The 17,066-nt window shown below is 53.8% G+C and overlaps 5 protein-coding genes across 5 annotated transcripts; 4 read left to right on the forward strand and 1 right to left on the reverse strand.

Annotated features, from left to right (window-relative positions):
• Nucleotides 1–4,484: 4,484 nt before the first annotated feature.
• Nucleotides 4,485–6,273, forward strand: SKO1 (Transcription factor; the record flags this gene model as incomplete). Its single annotated transcript, XM_053191263.1, has 3 exons — nt 4,485–4,569; nt 4,680–5,898; nt 5,955–6,273. The coding sequence occupies 3 exons, from the start codon at nt 4,485–4,487 to the stop codon at nt 6,271–6,273; spliced, it is 1,623 nt and encodes a 540-aa protein (XP_053051246.1).
• Nucleotides 6,274–7,400: 1,127 nt separating this feature from the next.
• Nucleotides 7,401–9,070, forward strand: N0V96_005100 (uncharacterized protein; the record flags this gene model as incomplete). Its single annotated transcript, XM_053191264.1, has 3 exons — nt 7,401–8,355; nt 8,409–8,577; nt 8,632–9,070. 3 exons carry the CDS (start codon nt 7,401–7,403, stop codon nt 9,068–9,070), a joined length of 1,563 nt encoding a protein of 520 aa, XP_053051247.1.
• Nucleotides 9,071–10,122: 1,052 nt separating this feature from the next.
• Nucleotides 10,123–11,113, forward strand: emi5 (Succinate dehydrogenase assembly factor 2 mitochondrial; the record flags this gene model as incomplete). Its single annotated transcript, XM_053191265.1, has 2 exons — nt 10,123–10,369; nt 10,530–11,113. 2 exons carry the CDS (start codon nt 10,123–10,125, stop codon nt 11,111–11,113), a joined length of 831 nt encoding a protein of 276 aa, XP_053051248.1.
• A 731-nt stretch (nt 11,114–11,844) lies between these two features.
• ERV25 (vesicle coat component) lies at nt 11,845–12,902 on the reverse strand (the record flags this gene model as incomplete). The annotated part of the gene is made up of 4 exons (XM_053191266.1): nt 11,845–11,863; nt 11,937–12,240; nt 12,386–12,512; nt 12,690–12,902. 4 exons carry the CDS (start codon nt 12,900–12,902, stop codon nt 11,845–11,847), a joined length of 663 nt encoding a protein of 220 aa, XP_053051249.1.
• A 535-nt stretch (nt 12,903–13,437) lies between these two features.
• On the forward strand, nt 13,438–14,402 carry YHC1 (U1 small nuclear ribonucleoprotein C; the record flags this gene model as incomplete). Its single annotated transcript, XM_065757301.1, has 5 exons — nt 13,438–13,447; nt 13,506–13,511; nt 13,583–13,684; nt 13,791–13,993; nt 14,145–14,402. The coding sequence occupies 5 exons, from the start codon at nt 13,438–13,440 to the stop codon at nt 14,400–14,402; spliced, it is 579 nt and encodes a 192-aa protein (XP_065614070.1).
• Nucleotides 14,403–17,066: the final 2,664 nt, after the last annotated feature.

Consider the following 17,066-nt stretch of genomic DNA (forward strand, 5'->3'; position numbering starts at 1 on the left):
CCCGCCAGCTGAGTCTGTGTAGAAAGTTTCCATTATGGACAAGCGCGCTTGCGCGTCGACGATTCCGAGCCCTCAGATCATCGGACGAGATCCTCCGCCCGCCAGGGACCCGGAGGGCGAGTTGAGGCTTACAGAAGGCACTTGTGGCGCTGACCCGGTGGAATGGAGCAGCGGACGCCGCCGGACGGAGAACATTGGGCCTAGACGGCACGATAGGTAGGCCTAAGCTGACCCTGCTACGGTCAAGCGTGTTGTCTTTCGTCCGAGGCACGACGTGGGTTTGTGGTTCTGGACCCGAATTCCCCATGCGACGTTGTGGTCGTTCGCACTTCGCTAGACGGAAATCGAGCATGGAGCAGCAAGATCGATATAGCGATTGATGCCGAGCCTGGTTTTAGACTAGGCGCCCACCAAACGTGCCGTCTCAAACGTGCTTTAGACGGGTTTCTGCCGTCATCGCTCCGTCAATATATTCTGGGGAAGGCTTTAGATCTGGTTGTTCCAGCATGAGCTCCGTCGAGATACCATGGGCCAAGTTGGGTAGTATAATGCTCAAAGGGGTCGAGTGGACAGGCCCCGTGTACAGTGTGACGCGACGCGCTCGCGGAAGTGCAAAGTTTGAGCACAGTGCGATATGAAGATGGTGCGAAGAGGAGTAAAGGCATGCAGGTTGCAAGGATGTTCTCCGGGTCTAGTGCGTCATACGACGGTAGCCGACGGGACAAGTCAGTCTGCTCCGGGGATACGTACCGTTTACTGACCTGAGATCACCCGTTCGCTGGTCGGTTGCTTCCATTCTCTCTCTTTCTCTCTCCCCAGGGCGTCCAGAGCAAGAACGCTACACCACCCCCTATCCAAGCAAACCACGCGCGAAGAAGACGGGAGCAAGCGGTCTTCGTGGAGCAATCTAGTGGGTCGCCGGAAATCAGAGAAATTTTTTGGAGATTCCGTCATTGTCGCAAATTACGGACCCTTCTTAGGTACCAGAATCGCAGCTTGTCAATGAGGACAGTTCTTGACACAAACTCCTCGTGCGGATGACTATAAGCAAGTCAAGAGACCGTTTCAATTTTGTGTTGTTCACTGTCAGAACCTCGTGCAGCCGTAGCAAGGTACCACACCTTTGACAATCGCATCGCCGACCGTGCCGGGGCGATGAAGGATGGGAAGCGCTGTTGGGCTCGTTTGCTTGGCTTTGTTGGCTCAGATTTTCTATTCGTCAGCATCTTACTCGACATGGTTACGTCATGACCAGTGACGCCACCAATGCGATACAGAAACTGAAAAGTATCGAGACAGTGCGGATCTAATTGCAGTGTGGGCATTGGCCAAAGCTGTGACCATAGAGCGCATTTGGTGCAGTTTTCGAGAACTTTGCCAATCTTCCGTCTCAAGCTAAAAACAGGTCGACCACATGAATACGGCCGTGACGTAATGTATGGAAGCAGACAGACTCGCTTGTCAGAACGGAGAGGTATCAACTAGTTTATTAGCGAAAAAGTAGCAAAATCCTTGCCGTTGGCGGATTGTGAAAACTGGGAGGATTAGGAAACGGGGTGAGCATTCCCAAGTGGTCTTCTCCGTGTCTGGTCACCCGAAGCCTGCAGGGTATCGCTACGGAGTAAGGTCAACGTGCCCCGTCTGGCGCGATTGTTGTGACGCAATTTGTTGTACGGATACTCTGCAGTTGAGTGAGAGAGAGCGGGGACTAGCTGCCGGGGCCTCCCTGGCCAAGCTGCAGCTCTTGGGGAGACTCTATTGGGTATTGAAGACAGTAATTTGCCACTTCGGGTTTCCCAGTCGCGTCAGAAATTGACCGTCGATGTTGCCAGTCCTGCGGCTCCTGCCTCATTCTCAGCGGTAGATTTGGGCCAGGACCTTCAGGTAGCTGCAGCTTAAAAATCCATGGCTGACGGCCGCTGTGCAAGGACATGCAAGTGCAACAACTTGGAGCGATGGGTGAATACAATTGTGTAGCTACTCCGTAGAGGAGTGTTGGTAAGAGGTGTCCGTACAGTGGCTATACGGTTCAGGTAGTGTAGACCGGCGGGATCGTGATTGGTGATGAAAACTCTTGCCCGAAAAGGAAATGAGTATGTCGATCTCTTCACCGTAACGATTTCCCCGTGGCCAGATTCCTCCAGGAGACCGGCAGCCGCACGTTTTAGACATCTAGCAGGGAACAGGTGGCAGGTGGTTCGATGGCGTTGATTGTTCTAGACTCTCGCGAAAGGTGAGATGCAGGGCAGGGCGATGCGAAAGGCCGGGCCGAGCCCATCGTTGACCTGTTTTCTTGCTGTTCGGTGGGTGAGGATGGATAACTGTTGCTGTTGAGAAGAAGGTGGCTCGGTGGGCGATTATGAAGGAATGGGAGGTGGGTGTTCTGTCGACTCGTGAAGTCGGCACGTCAGTTGCGCAAGCTCCACCTTGCGCGGCGCTTGAAAGTTGAGGCAATGTCCAAAGGGAAGAAAAAGAACAAAAAAGGGACGGGGTGCCATGGCCCTCGAATGCGACAGGAAGGAAAGTGATGCAATCAATGCAGGGGTCGGAAGGCTTGGGGGAGGGGGACCACCGAATGGAGACTTGCAGCCACAGTAGAGAACGTTGGCTGCAGATACTGGCTGGGTGGTGCCAGGTGCGTTACGACACTGAGGGGGGGAATACTTGGGCCACCCCCCCGGACTTGCATTTTTAACCAACCGGCGGCTCTCACTGTATGGGGGCCGAAGTCTGATTGGTTAGCTCGCGTACATTGTCTGCACTCATGCCGGTCGTGTCGGCGTCGACCGCCTGATTTTCCATTATATTATACAGTGCGGATCGCCTATCAGGCTGATAGAGAACGGGACGGTGACGATAGCGTGGAATAGAAACATTTACGTGCCGAGCGTAGGAGGGAAAACTTAGCATCCTCTACGGCAGTGGCTCTGAAGACCTCAACAGCAAGCCAAGACATGGTGGTTGTGTTGGCCATGGTCCGAGGCATTGCAACAACCGTCTCGTCATCTTCCTTCAGCTGATAAATCAAGATAAGGCGAAGATGAGTGGGAGAGAGAGAATGACCACTCAACGGCAAAGATGTGTCCGTAGATGGGGAATGCGGACGAGATGGTGCGCGGCTTCGGCAGACTTGACTGCCGTCATTCGCCTGAGGCGATAAGATGGGATGGAGTCTGATGTAGAGGTACACATTTTGAATCGCTCTACGCTCGTATGTATAGTACACTACCTTAGGTACGCAGTAGGATCTGTGGTCAAATTCCCAGCAGCTGCAGAACAGATAGTTGGGCAGTAAGGCCATTCAGACGCTCGAGAAAGCTTGCGAAATCCGAGAGAGGGGGACCCGATCGAGGATGAATTCTTGACCAGGCCCTCATGTCGGTTGCAATCGAGGCAACATTCGTTCCTACCGTTCCTACCTGCCTCGCGCCATTGTCGAATGCGCGCTACGTATCTTTCCTTCTGTAGAGATACCTGAACAGGTACCTACCTTAGGTACTTTACCAAACTGGAATGCCAGACAGGTGTGGTGGGACCATTCCCCATTGGTAAGCCGTTCTTGGACGTCGGGGCATTCGGCGCACAGTGCGACAAACAATTCCCCACAAAAGCCCCAGCGTTTCTCACAGGACGGGGAAGGAGGAAGAGAGAGAGAAGGAAAAAATGACTGGCAGGAGCGACGGATATCGAAAGGAGAGGAAGGAAGAGCGCAGGAGCAAAAGAGACGGGAAGCCTGTCGAAAGTGAACGGGGACGGGGAGGGTCGTTGTTGGAAGGGTGGGCACTGGGCACTGGGCGTGGATGGGGACATGGACATGGACGTGGGCGTTTTGGTGTCAGAGTGTGCGCCGCCGCCCACCCATTTTCTTTTCTTTCGTGCGCCCTCGCCCTTTTTTTTTTTTTAAAAAATCGACCACCGCGCAACGTCATACTTGACCTGTGACGTCTGCCGTTTTTCTCCCCCGACATCTCACTCTCACAACGATACTCGTTTTGCACCCCCATCTTAGCACGTCCCCGGGTACGCATCCAGACAGAGGCCACAACTACGCAATACCTCTTTTTTCCTGCTGGCGGCCGTAGAGAGAGAGACAACTTTTTTTTTCCTCACTACCGTCGTCGATCGTCGAAAGCCATTCCATTCTCGTGCCGCTTCCAATTCAGAGGAGCGCTGCAATAGCGTAGCTGCTGCCTCTGACGGCTAACCTTTTGCTGCCATCGCCATCGCTGCTTTGCCCGTCCTCCTATACTGCGCAGTGGATTGGTTTCCCCCCCGATCTCTCATCGCTTCCAACCCAGATCTATCTTTCTAAGCTTATTCTTCTGCGTGTCCAACTCCTCCTCTGACCTCATCTGGCTTTTTCAACACTACCATACCTACATCATCATCCCTACCCTGCTACCGTCACCTTTTGCCTTTGTCGTCCACCCCACAAACGTCAACAACGCTTCTTTCCCCAAATATAATACATCATCGTCGTCATCATGGGGACCTCACCGAACGACGCTTCGACCGGGGGTGATACGAAGTCACCCAAACAATCCAACAATGCCACTCCCCCACGTCAAAGTAAGTTGGACACCCTCTTCATTGCGTTACTAGTTGTTTCTTCACCGAAAGGCATCGTCGTTGTTGCTGCCATTATCGTCGTCGTCGCTCACTCGCTTACCACAAAATAGACACCATTCCGGAAGTGAAGCAACCCGACCCGAGTCTGAAGCCCGATGCTGACGGCGCGAAACCTCTTGGTCCTCCCCCTCGACCTGGACAGACGACTGGAAATACTCCCGATTACTTCGGCGCCGGAGCCGCCTCTCTCAGTCTGGAGCCCAATCCTTTCGAGCAGTCTTTCGGCGGAGGCGCGCCAGAGACACCAGGTGGTACGAAATTGCCATCCGTTGCTGCTCTGACCTCGCCATCTTCGTTGCTCCCCGGTAGCGGCGCAACTCCATTCAACTGGGGAGGAGGTTCTCTGCGAACCGGTCCTTTGAGCCCGGCCATGTTGTCAGGCCCTACCAGCGACTACTTCAGCGATACGCATCACCTTCGTGGCGGATTCCCGACCCCCAACGAGTCTTCGTTGAGAACTGGCTTGACTCCCGGTGGCAGTGGTTCCATGTTCCCTGCCCCCAGCCCTAACTCTCAGCAACTATTTGCTCAGTTGGCTAGTGGCGGTGCTACGCCTAGCACCATCGATTTCCATCGCACTGCGTTAAGTGCCGCTGCAAAGCGTGACACGCAGGCCCAGAATCAAAACCAGAACCAAAATCAAAGTCAAACCCAAAATCAGACACAGAACCACAATCAGCAACAGACAGCCGTGACATCGCAGCCGCAGGATATGCCAAACGGTGCAACCACCGTCAAGACTGAAGCAAAGCAATTTGACCCGCACGACAACGACGCAGCGAACGGTCTGTTTATGCTTGCTCAAGGTGCTCAGGGCAGAAACGGTGCTCCAAACGGCGGATTCGCGGCAACACAAGCACAATCTCAGGCTCACCCACCTCCACCACCTGCTCAAGGCGTGAACACGTCGCCTCAAATGAGTGCTAACGGTGCTGGATCTGTTGGTGCCGGGTCTTCAGTCCGCGGTGTAAGCGAAGGCGGAAGTGCGATGTCGGATGAAAGTGAGCAAGCCCGTCCCGCAGCCAGGGGCAAGGGCAAGCGCAACTCGACTGGCGGCGCATCGACAAATGGCCGTAGAAAGGCTGAAGAGCCACCGGCTAAGGCCCCTCCCGCTAAGAAGTCAAAACCGAACAACAATGCTCCCCCTCCTGATATGATGGGAGATGATAGCCAGTCGGACGATGACGATATGAAACATGAGAATGGTGAAGGCGGAAAGTCAAAGATGACTGATGAGGAGAAACGCAAGAATTTCTTGGAACGTAACAGGTAAGCTCCAACACTGAATAATTGCTCTCAGTGAAACCCCGCTAATTTCTTCACAGAGTTGCTGCCCTCAAGTGCCGCCAGCGCAAGAAGCAATGGCTGGCTAACCTCCAGTCAAAGGTTGAACTGTTCAGCAGTGAGAACGATGCTCTCACAGCTCAGATCACGCAGTTACGCGAGGAGGTTGTTAACTTGAAGACATTACTCTTGGCCCACAAAGACTGCCCTGTCACGCAACAGCAAGGCCTTCACGGTGCCTTCATGCAACAGGCCATGGAGCCATTCAATCCTCAGATGAACCCGTATGGTATGGCCGCTCCTATTCCCAACCAGCAAGTGCTAGCGGCGGGTCAGGGTGTGCAACGTCGCTTTTCATAGGATGACGAAGCCTTGTACAACAATCATTTCGAATATGAGGAGTTGGAGGATTCGAGCCATCAATAACAACCTGTTGAGGTTGCTCCTCTCGAACAGCCTGTGGCGACATCGAGATTACGACTTTCATGCTGTTCCATTCTCTGGCCCAGTCATATCTTACGGCTCAACTGTATCATCATTATATACGACATTCTTGCGCCAATATCTTTACTTCGTTTCTACGATGGGGTTGCGGATTACCAGGGATAAGCTGCTCAGTAACAGAGGCAGCTCACCTTGGGTAGGTGGAGGTGGGGAGTTTGGCAGGCGTCATTGGCTTGCTGCAATTGTATCAGCCCGTCATTGGAAGGGCTAGATACTGGGCATATACATCAAAAGGAGTTTAAGGGTCGGCAAGTCATTTCTAAGGGTGTAGGCGTCGAGGAGTAGTTGATGGGAATACGCCATCTTCTGCTGGTTGATTGATTTGATCGGATTTCTAGTAGCAATGGTAACAAGAGCTGCATGAACGGCAACGCCTCGTGGTCATTTAATTTATGAGATTTCGCCCTATAACGAGCCTTGAGATGAATGTGCGTAGATGATGAGTGTGTACCAATTTTTTGCTACTCGTTTTGTACATGCACATTGCTACCATTGTTCCCAAGATACTTAGCCATGATGAGCCGCAAGCCGAGTTGTGATGAAAGAAGGTATAGACAGTTACACATCGGGACAATCCGTCGTTTTGAGGGGAACCAATACCACATGGAAGTGATGTAAGTGAGGCAGTCATGTTCCAGGGTTGTGAGTGGTCGAGAGGGGTTTCCCAAAGCGGACTAGCGCGACTGCTCGGGTAAATCATCCCTCACTCTTGTAAACAACATCGCAGAGAAGGAGTACCCCAACTTCGTCTCGCGCCGCCGACTACCACACCCGCCGAAACGCGAAAATCACGACAGCACTCCGCCGACCACACTTCTCACACATTTGGAACTACGCAAAACCGCACCGAAATTTTGGTTGCCTGGGATTTTCCACGCGCCGATTGACGCGCTTTTCGATTGCCTCGAGGCGCGACTTTCCGATTCCTACACCGAGTGCCACCTTTTGTCTCTCGACCGCATGCTTCATTTAACGCGCCATCCATGACGACCGTCATTCGCACTCGTCACCCGTTGCAAGTCATTAGCATGAGCAACGAGCAGCCAGAGAGAAGAAAAAGCAAGCGTCTTGCGGGTGAGTTGAAGGAGCGCGGGCAGGCGGCGAGGATGATGCTAAAACGACGCGCAGCTTCATCGCTTTACGACGAGCAGGATGGCGACTTCCACTTCACGCGCGGATCCAAATCAAAGCGAGTTAAGAACGCAGAACCCGAGCCAGAACCCGAACCAGATGTTGAACCTGAACCGGCGCCACTACCCCCGAAAAAGTCTGGAAGAGGAAGGCCGGCAAAAGGACGCGCTTCGGCGGCAGCGAAGGCGCCCGAGCCCACATCACCAGTAGCTGCGCCAAAGGCAGCGACATCATCAAAGCCGCGAACGCGACGGACAGCGAGCACGCAGCCGGTGGAGGACGATGAGCTGCAATTGTTTGCGCCTAAGCGCACGACGAGCCGGAGTACGCGCGGTTCGACTGGGAAAACAGAAAAGACAAAGCCTGCCAGGAAACCAGCACCAGAACCAGTCCCGGAGGAGGAGGAGGAAGAGCACGATGGAATTGGCAGCGCGACACCGAGGGAGCCGGAGCCAGATAGGCGGCGGACGCCACGCGCCATCGAGGAACCAGTCGAGTCTGCAAAAATCACGCTCCCCGTCAGCGACACGCCTGTTATCAATCGCAACAAGGAAATGAGGAAAAAGGGCGGAGGCAATCGTCGGAGTAGCACGGGTATGCGCGGCCGGAGAGCAAGTTCGCTGATTGAGAGTGGGCATAACGCGATACCCCACCGAGAGGTCGAAACTGCAGAGTTTTACAAGCATATTGAGTCGGAAGGTCTCATGGAACCAAGACGAATGAAGCAGCTATTGACGTGGTGTGGTGAACGAGCGTTACTGCAAAAGCCGCCCCATGGCCAGACAGATTCCAATACTGTTCTGGGTGGTGAGTAAAGTACAAATCTTAAGAAAACCCGTGCCCAAGCTAACCTTTCACAGCTCGCTATATTCAGGAGCAGCTTTTGAAGGACTTCTCTACAAAGTCAGAATTTTCAGACTGGTTCAGCCGAGAAGAAGAGGGGCCAAAGAAGCCTGTGGTGTACCTGCCAAACCCGCGTAATCTTGAACATCAAGAGAAAATCGAGCAACTGGAACAAAAAGTCAAAAGGTATGTTTCCCGAATGTCCGATTTCATGAAGATGCAGGCACTAATCAATTACAGATTAAAACTAGAAAAGAAGAAATGGCTGGCGCTAAACAAAACGCGTCCGGATATCCCGCCACTCTTCTCAGAAACAGACACAGCACAAACAGTAACAGCAGCCGACGCATCCCTGCTCGAGCCAAACGAGGCAGAGATGCTCAGCTGGCTCACCGACCCGGCATCCTCGTTTGAAAACGTCCGCGCCAAGACGCTCGCCCGCCTGCAAAACACGCAGTCGACGCTGGAGTTCAAGGTGGACCAGCTCGCGGACGGCATACACAAGCTCTCCCAACGCGTTGACACGGCGGGCCGAGAGGCGGATAAGGTCCTCTCTCTCAGCGCCGCGCGGCTCAAGGAGCGGGAGGCGAGGGAAAAGGCCAACGCGGGCACCAAGGAAATGCCCGTCATGGAGGTGCTACGCAGCCTGGGGAGGATATTACCAGAGGGCGGGGAATAAAGGAAACGACTGCTATTACACACACAACGCCGCCGTTTCTCTCCTTCTTTTTCTTAATGATGACCTTGGAGAAGAGGGTATAATGATTGATATGAAATTGTGGTTGTTGGCTGGGCGGCGAGAATCATTCCTCTTATTTGAATTGGCTTCCCTTGAGATTTCTGTCTTGGGGGGTTGTTTATCGAGATGGGGGCCATCTCTGGGGTTGGCAGACACACAACCTTTTCGTTCCTTCTTTCGATGCTTATCTTGGCATGGAATCGGCGCTGGAGGCGGGCTTTTTGGGGGTGGAATTTGAGAGGTACAGAATGCATCTCGAGCGGAGTTTTCATTTAGCCAAATACCCACATGTTCTTTCGCTATTCGCGAGTCCCGTAGTATGGTCCTATGATGAGGTCGTTCTTGAGTATGTGGATCGGGGTCGTGTAGGGCCTTGAAAGATTAACGTTGATGTTTGAAGGATCTTTGATAGAGCCGCAATATGAGGCACGTTTCTCTAAACTTATCAGCCATGCAATACAACCAAACGTCTTCGGCTTCACTATCGAATATTCCCCACAACTCCGCAGTCTATCCGGGTGCCAATGAGGGAACTTGACTCCTTTCGATCTGAATAATACGGAATCATGCAAGGATCTTATTATCAATACCTCTATTAATTGCAATGCCTATGTAGTATACTGTGCACGATCCAAGCCACTTTGGCGCGCCCGTCAAGATCGAACCGTCATACAGTGTTGATATCCATATTATACGGTGATTTTTCCCTTACGGTCCGAGCTCCATTGCATCAATTTCAAGGGTCCAGTACAGTTTTCGAGGCGAACTACGGGAAGTGGTTGCTTTATTCGTTGACTTTATTATCGTCCCCCCTCTACCTCGGTAACACCAGACCCCCCGTCTTCGCACCTATCACAGCGTTCAATTTGTCAGACAAACTACGAACTACATCTTCCCCCCCCCCTCCAGCTACTCTACCTTGCACACAGCATTGCCCAGGCGCAAAACGTCCGTACAAAGGAACTCTTGTCCATCAGCAAAACAAACCAAAAATGTCGACAGTAGCCCGCGCCCTCCGTCCGGCTCGCCGCCTCCGCGTTACGGCGCCGGCACCGACGACCACAGCGGCAGCGCCCCTGGTCCTCCGCAGATGCTTCGCCGACAATAAGCCGCCAATCTACACCGAGTCCGCCGTCAACAGCGAGCTGGGCGTCGGCGAGTTCGAGGGCATCAAGTTCCGTGTCGAGCCGCTGCGGCGCCAGGGCGAGGACGAGCGGACGATGCGCGCCCGTCTCCTTTGTGAGTTCTTTCTGTTTCCCTTTTGCTGTGTTCTCAGTCGACTTCTGTTGAGGAAGCGATAGAGACCGCAGAGAGAGAGAGGGGGGGGGAGAGAGAGAGCAAAGCTACGCAGATCAAAGAACCCAAGAAACTAACCGTTTGCCTTGCGAAAAAAAAACAGACCAGTCCCGCAAGCGCGGAACCCTCGAATCAGATCTCCTCATGTCGACCTTTGCCAACGAGCACCTCCCGCACATGACCAAGTCCCAAATGGCGCAGTACGACCTGTTTCTCGACGAGAACGACTGGGACATTTACTACTGGGCCACCCAGGAGGAAGCCCCCTCGGCCTCGGCCTCGACCCAAAAGACATCTTCTTCCTCTTCGTCCGGCTCCTCGTCCAACGACACCCTCGCCTCCTCGACCGTCAACGCAGCAGAGTCCTATCGCCCCGTCGGCACCGGCGCCGCCTCGACAATCGACGCGGGCAAGAATGCTACGCAGACCAAGCCCAAGGAGGACGTCCGCACGCAAGACGTCCCCGGCGAGTGGGCCAACACCGTCGGCTCCTTCAAGGCGCAGTACCGTCCCGTCCCCGTGCGCTGGCAGGGCAGCGAGATTTTGGAGATGTTGAGGGCCCACGTGCGGAGCCGACGTGCGGACGGGACTGTCGGTGTGCATCGGGATGTGCAGGAGCGCAAGGAGGGTGGTCTCGGGTTCATGCCGCCTCTGTTTGATGTTGATAGGGCGGGCAAGAAGAACTAGCGATGTTTTGAGATCACGCCGTGAGATGTGCGCCGACAATCTTTGGGGAAAGAGTTTTGAAATGTACCAATATCTATCAGGAAATATCATCTAGGACGGGAAGGGCAAAATTATGGGAGCATGGTACATTATAGACGGCTTCATTGGAGGCTTTTATTGCATTGTTAGGGGATGGAGAGAGCATACGCCTGCTTGGTGGATGCGCAGGATGGTGGGTTACCGACGGCAAAGCTTCACTGGAAGTTCTAGAACATCGAGCCGACGTTGTATACCAAATCTGTAATTTGACAGCGACTCGAGGCTACTAGTCAAGTCTCCAGAGTAGACATTTATTGAAACGGTTCAGTGAAGACTGATTTCACCGGGCCGATGTGGGTAACGCAGAGCGCTTGGGGGCCGGCCGCAATTTGCCGAAGTATGCCTCCAGCTCAGGAACCTCCTATTTGCCAACCTAGTCTGAGTGATAACGAACACATCATAAGTAGATTCTGCTGTAATGTAATTTGCGTTATATCATTCATGACTTTTATGGTGACCGTCGTATGTATGCATACACTAATACACACTCGAAAACCCCGAGGTGGTTTTTGATGCTTCCGATGGCATCACAGAGACTCTCATCATCACCGCTGTGCGGCGGCGCAATATGTCTCGTCTTCCGTAACTCCTTTACGCTCTTGGCAAGCCATTGGCTGACTTCCCTTTTCACTTCACTTCACCGAGGTATGCGTTTAAATCAGGTGCTTGGATCTGTCGTGGTGTCACACGGTTAGCATGTCCAAAGCTTTTCAGAGATCACAGCAAAGCAGAGCAGGCAACAAACCTGAAGTATGCCCGCAGGTACATAATCTGCCAACCCCACAGACCGACGAGGATGAGCGTCGTGCCGATGCCGAACCACTTGACGCGGGTGTTTGTGCTCTCGTTGGTGTCGCGCAGCTTGTGCTCGCGGGCGCGCAGGTAGTCCATCTCGGTGTTGATCTCGCTGACGAGCTCGTCGATGCGCCTGAGCTCCGCCTCGACGGGCTTGAGCTTCTCCGTCGCCTGGATGGCGTTCCAGTCCTTTGCGTCGGCGCCGATGTCGATGTCGAGTTCAATGTGGCGGCTCGTTGCGCCGCTGCGGCCAGCTATTGGTTTGGGTCACTCTCGTCAGCTTTCGTGGCTCTTGTCCTCCTCTTGTGAGGTGCAGGATAGGACAAATGGGTAAGTGAAGGGTTCAAGCCATTGGCATGGCAAAATGGCTGGTTATAGGGGTGGGTGGGTGCGACGTACAACCAGAGAGGATGTTCTCGAAACAAACGTCGAAGGCGGCGTCTGCGTGGGAGGTAAAGACAACACGCTTCTCGCCGCCTGCAATGTCCTTGGGCTTTCCGTAGTCGTTGCCGACAGCGTCCTTGATCTAGAGAGTCACTCATCGTTAGTCAAGCTGCCATTGCGACCAGTTTCCCTCCTTTCCCCAATCCTCTCCCCCTTCGCTATCCCATTCCAATCCCCGGAAAGCTTTCATATCTTCTAAGGTCAAGCCCCAGCTGTCGAGAATGATTGTTTGGGGGGCATAGCAGTTGAGGCCACATACGTGCATGTTAACGGTCATGCCGTCACCCTTTGAACCATCCACAATAGCCGTGACGACGACCAAGGTGTCCCTAGCGACGAAATTGCGGATGCATCGCTCCTTCTTGCCCTCGTGGGTGCTCGTAGCATGCAGGTCGAACCTGAGCGCCTGGGCGCAGCAGGCGAGTAGCACAAGACCGCACACGTAGCGCAGCAATGATGTCGTCGGTGCCATGGCTAATTCGCAGATTCTCCGTAATCAAATCTGAAGAATGGTTTGAATGAGGATTTGATCGATTCGGGGGTCGGTGCCAAGTCGGCGGTCGTGGTTGCGGGGAGGGAGATGAACAGCCTGGCGTGGGTTGTGGGAATTGCGTCGTAGAGGAGCTCCCTGGGCTAACGAGGACACAACTGCGATAGGAGAGCTATGGGCCTCCAGGAACCACCTTTGGGGATTTTTGGAAATCTGTCGCGTTCGAAAAGGACTGGACCCACTTGAAGACCCCTGTCGAATAGGTAGAGGTCGACCGCTCTGACCAATTGGGATTCAATTATGGGGCAGCCTTGTGCCTTGGCACTCACGTGAGAGTGACAGCCTCGCAGCTTTTTGGGTGTGGCGTTTGGCGCGTCGGCCGCTTTTCAACATCGCGATGCGACAAAAGCGGCATTGCAGCTTAAGGAACACAATCTTTGTCGACTCAACTGCTGCATAATCGGAACCTCGTCAATTTCATACCGCTTCCTCTCGTACACGAGAGACTACCGCCAAGATGCCCAAGTGTAAGTCCCGAATCCCTTCAAGTATCTCTACAAACACCAAGCTAACATGAGGTCCCAGTCTTCTGTACGTCTCAATCAAATCCCGGCCGACCGCGAAGCTATCCAGCCGAACTGACCCAAATTCTTTGATTCTAGGCGATTACTGCGATGTGTACCTCACGCACGACTCCATGAGCGTGCGCAAGGCGCACAACAGCGGTCGAAACCACCTGCGCAACGTCGTCGACTACTACCAACGTACGGCTCCTCCTCCTCCTCCTCCCCCTCCCTCCCCCTCCTCACTCCGTTGCTCGCGCATCCATCATGGCTACATTAGAGCTAACACACTCCCCCTTGTTTCTAGAAATCGGTCATGAAAAGGCCCAATCCGTCATCGACTCCATCACCTCCTCCTACGCCGCAGAAGGTCAAGCACACAACAACCCAATGCTGCCACAAAACCAGCCCGGGTCGGCCTTCCCGCCGCCGTTCCCCTTCCCAGGAGGTTCGTACTCACCTCCCTACCCCTTCCAGCGCTGTCATGGCGATGGGCACATTGGCATCAAAGTACTAACCTGAACCCCTCTCTAGGTGTCCCTGCCTCCCTTCCCCGGCATGCCCGCCGGCGCACCCCTTCCCTCAAGGCATGATCCCACGTAAGCCCCACCAAGAACCTCTTCTCGATAGCTCTCAAACAAACTAACACCACATCCAATAGCTCCAGGACAAGCAGGCCGCGGAATGCCCCCATGCCCCCCCTTCCCCCAGGCCCCAACGGCTCACCAATGCCCCCCGGAGGCCTACCGTTCCCCCGCCCGGCGGTCTCCCAGCCGGCCTCCTTCCCGCCCCCGGGCGCGCCGGGTGGTCTTCCCCCAACTTTCAATTCCCCGGCATGCCGGGCGGCGGCGCGTTCCCGCCTGGACCTCCTGGTGCGTTCCCGCCCGGCGGTGGACCTCCGGGTCAGGACAGGCGGTAGAATGCCTTGTGATCATCTTTGCATTCTCTCACACAGAATGGGGCGCGTGTGTCTTCTTGGTACAAGTGGGATTGGTGTTTAGGCGTCATATTCAGGGCAAAAGGGTGTATAAAAACTTAGGTCTTCATGACATGGGCATGGAATATCACATTCAAAACAAGACATAGAAGCAAAGCTCCATCCTGCGCAGTTCGACTCGGCAAGGGCCGAGGTCCTTTCGGTTCTCCTCGTTCCGAAACTCGAGTAAAGAAACTTTGAGTAAAATGGTATCTTGACGAGCAATTTTTTTCTATATGATACAATAATCAGACGTCCCTTCTTTATCTGTAGCAGAGAGCGCGCGCGTTCAAGCGTTCATCAAAAACCCGATCCACCCAGTCCCAAAATCATTGTCATCAATATCGTCGTCAAAGTCTGAAAGGTTAAAAAGCTTTCTCATCCATCCCCCCGTCATCAGCTCCGAAATCCGCGAAGAAAACAATTCTTTGTGTCGTTAAAAATGATTTCTGTAGTCGTAAAAAAGGAGAAAAAAGGCATTCGTTCGTAGTCGTCGTAATGATCCCATTTCATTTCCTCCAGCACCCTCCTTTTGTGCCTCGTATCGAGATATATTACGCGTTGAAAAAGTGCTCCGGATGGAATATCATCTGAAGTACTAAGAAAATTTTGTACGTTGCAATCGCATCAAAAATGTGCGACAGGCAAGTTATTTTGTTCGTTTGGAGGGCCGCGGTACGAGTTCCGTCGAAGGACGTCACCCATGCCGTCTCTTACTTCGCGCGGCCCGCTGATTTTCTGCCTCAACTCCTGGGTTCTCTTCTCTCGCTTACGCTCATTCAGCTGTCGCGGAAGGTTCTGCAACCCTTCCAAAGTGCCCGAAATCGAAAAACGACGCCTTCGTTTCGGCGGCCCGTCTGCATCGCGGTCGTCGATCTGCCTCGCGGAAGGCCCCGAGGTAGGTGGGGGGGATTGATCGCGAAGAGAGTCGAGGCTGCCGCGGCGTCTCATAACCCGGAGGTTCCCGCTGTCTGTCCGGCGGATGGTCCGGCGATCAGGCTCGTTCTGAGTTCCAGAGTATACGTCATCCTCACCACGAGCAGGAAGAATAGCAAACGTTTTCTTCACTCGCTCGCTAATACGTCTTCGCGGGCTTGGCCGGTTGTCAATAGGAGGATACCGATAGATTTGGCTGATGGGCTCATCCTCCATTTCCCTCTCCCACGCATCGTCATCCTGATCCGAGTAGGCAGGACGCCAGTGTGGATGCAATCGGTCATCCTCGGGCGGCGGGGCCATGCATTCCGGGCACAAACATGGCTCTTCAACAGCAGAATGGTCGTCACCACGAGCCCCAGAGCTTGATCCTCTTCTCGTCAGAGAAAAGGTTCTAGTAAGGAGCCCAGGTCTGCCACTCTTGGGCGGGTACGTCTCCGAGTTGCGTCGTCGAACCAATACCCTTTTAATAACAGATCTACTCCGCTGAGGTTGCTCCTCTTCCATCGCCTCGAAATAATTGCCCATATTGCGTTGTCTCTCATGATTGGGGGTTAATCCCGAAGGCGTCGCAGGGATGAACTGAATCGCAGGAGGATTAATCGGAGGGACTGGGGGAGCCGCGCGAGGATTGCGAAGCGGTGAATCAACGTCGTCCATGGAATGCTGAGGTTGCGAGGGTGTGACTGGGCACTCGCCGTCTGGACCTGTAGTAATAATCGTCGGCCTTTGGAGCGTTTGCGGCAACTCTCTTTCGGTCTGCGAATCCTCAGAGTCCTCCGACGGCTTGTTGGAGTGGTTGACGACAAGCACGGATGAGTTTTGATGAGGGTACAAGCTCACAGCCTTAGCCTCAGACACTTCGGGCGCAGTACCGCTTGTTTCCACCGAAGCTGCTGAGAAAGGCGTATTTTGCGTCGATAATCGTTTACCAAAGAAGGGGTCACCGTGACGGTCTACATTGAGTTTATGGTCTCGGTGATGGTGGCCGTTATCAGTCTCAGAGGATGTCGCTCTTTGGAGGGTCAAGGCGGGTATCCTCGTTTCATGTCCAGACTGTTGATTCAACAAAGCGTTCTGAGATTTCAAACTTTCCGCGGTGAGTGAGCCAGCGCGGGAAGTGTTACGGCTGGTCGGAGCGGATAAAGAAGAAGAACGCTTCGGGATGACGGGCGGGTAGTCAATCGTGCGTTGGTCGGATCCATCTGACTCGGACATTGAGCGGAGTTTTCGCCCTGGACGTTCGAACACAGGTGTAGGCAAGTCGTGACTTTTCGGACCATTTGTACGAGTCGCTGAACCGACACTGGTGCTTCTCTTGGATCGTCTACTGCTGGTTGATCTGAGAGACGGCTCCCGACTAGATCTGGATGATCGGCGATCGGGGACAACAATGACCGGGATGCCACCGCTCTTCCAGACTTCTCTGCGTGCTTTGCTACTTGAAATCGAGTTGAAGGTGGTGTTCGAGGCATAGCTGTCATGACGGCTTTCGCTAGGGCGAGTGAGCGCCCTAGGTCGTCTCGGGCTTCCTTCTAACTGAATAGCTGAATTTGTGGCAGAGCTGAGGGGAGACAGATCAGAGCCTGAGTCCCTTAATCCAAATTGCTTCCGGACATGTCTGAGCGTCTGCCTCCTTTGGGGGATTGAGGGAGCTTCGACTAAGATTGC

The sequence above is a fragment of the Colletotrichum fioriniae genome (assembly GCF_027942845.1).
Source record: "Colletotrichum fioriniae strain IMI 355084 chromosome Unknown scaffold_5, whole genome shotgun sequence".
NCBI classification, from domain to species: Eukaryota; Fungi; Ascomycota; class Sordariomycetes; order Glomerellales; family Glomerellaceae; genus Colletotrichum; species Colletotrichum fioriniae.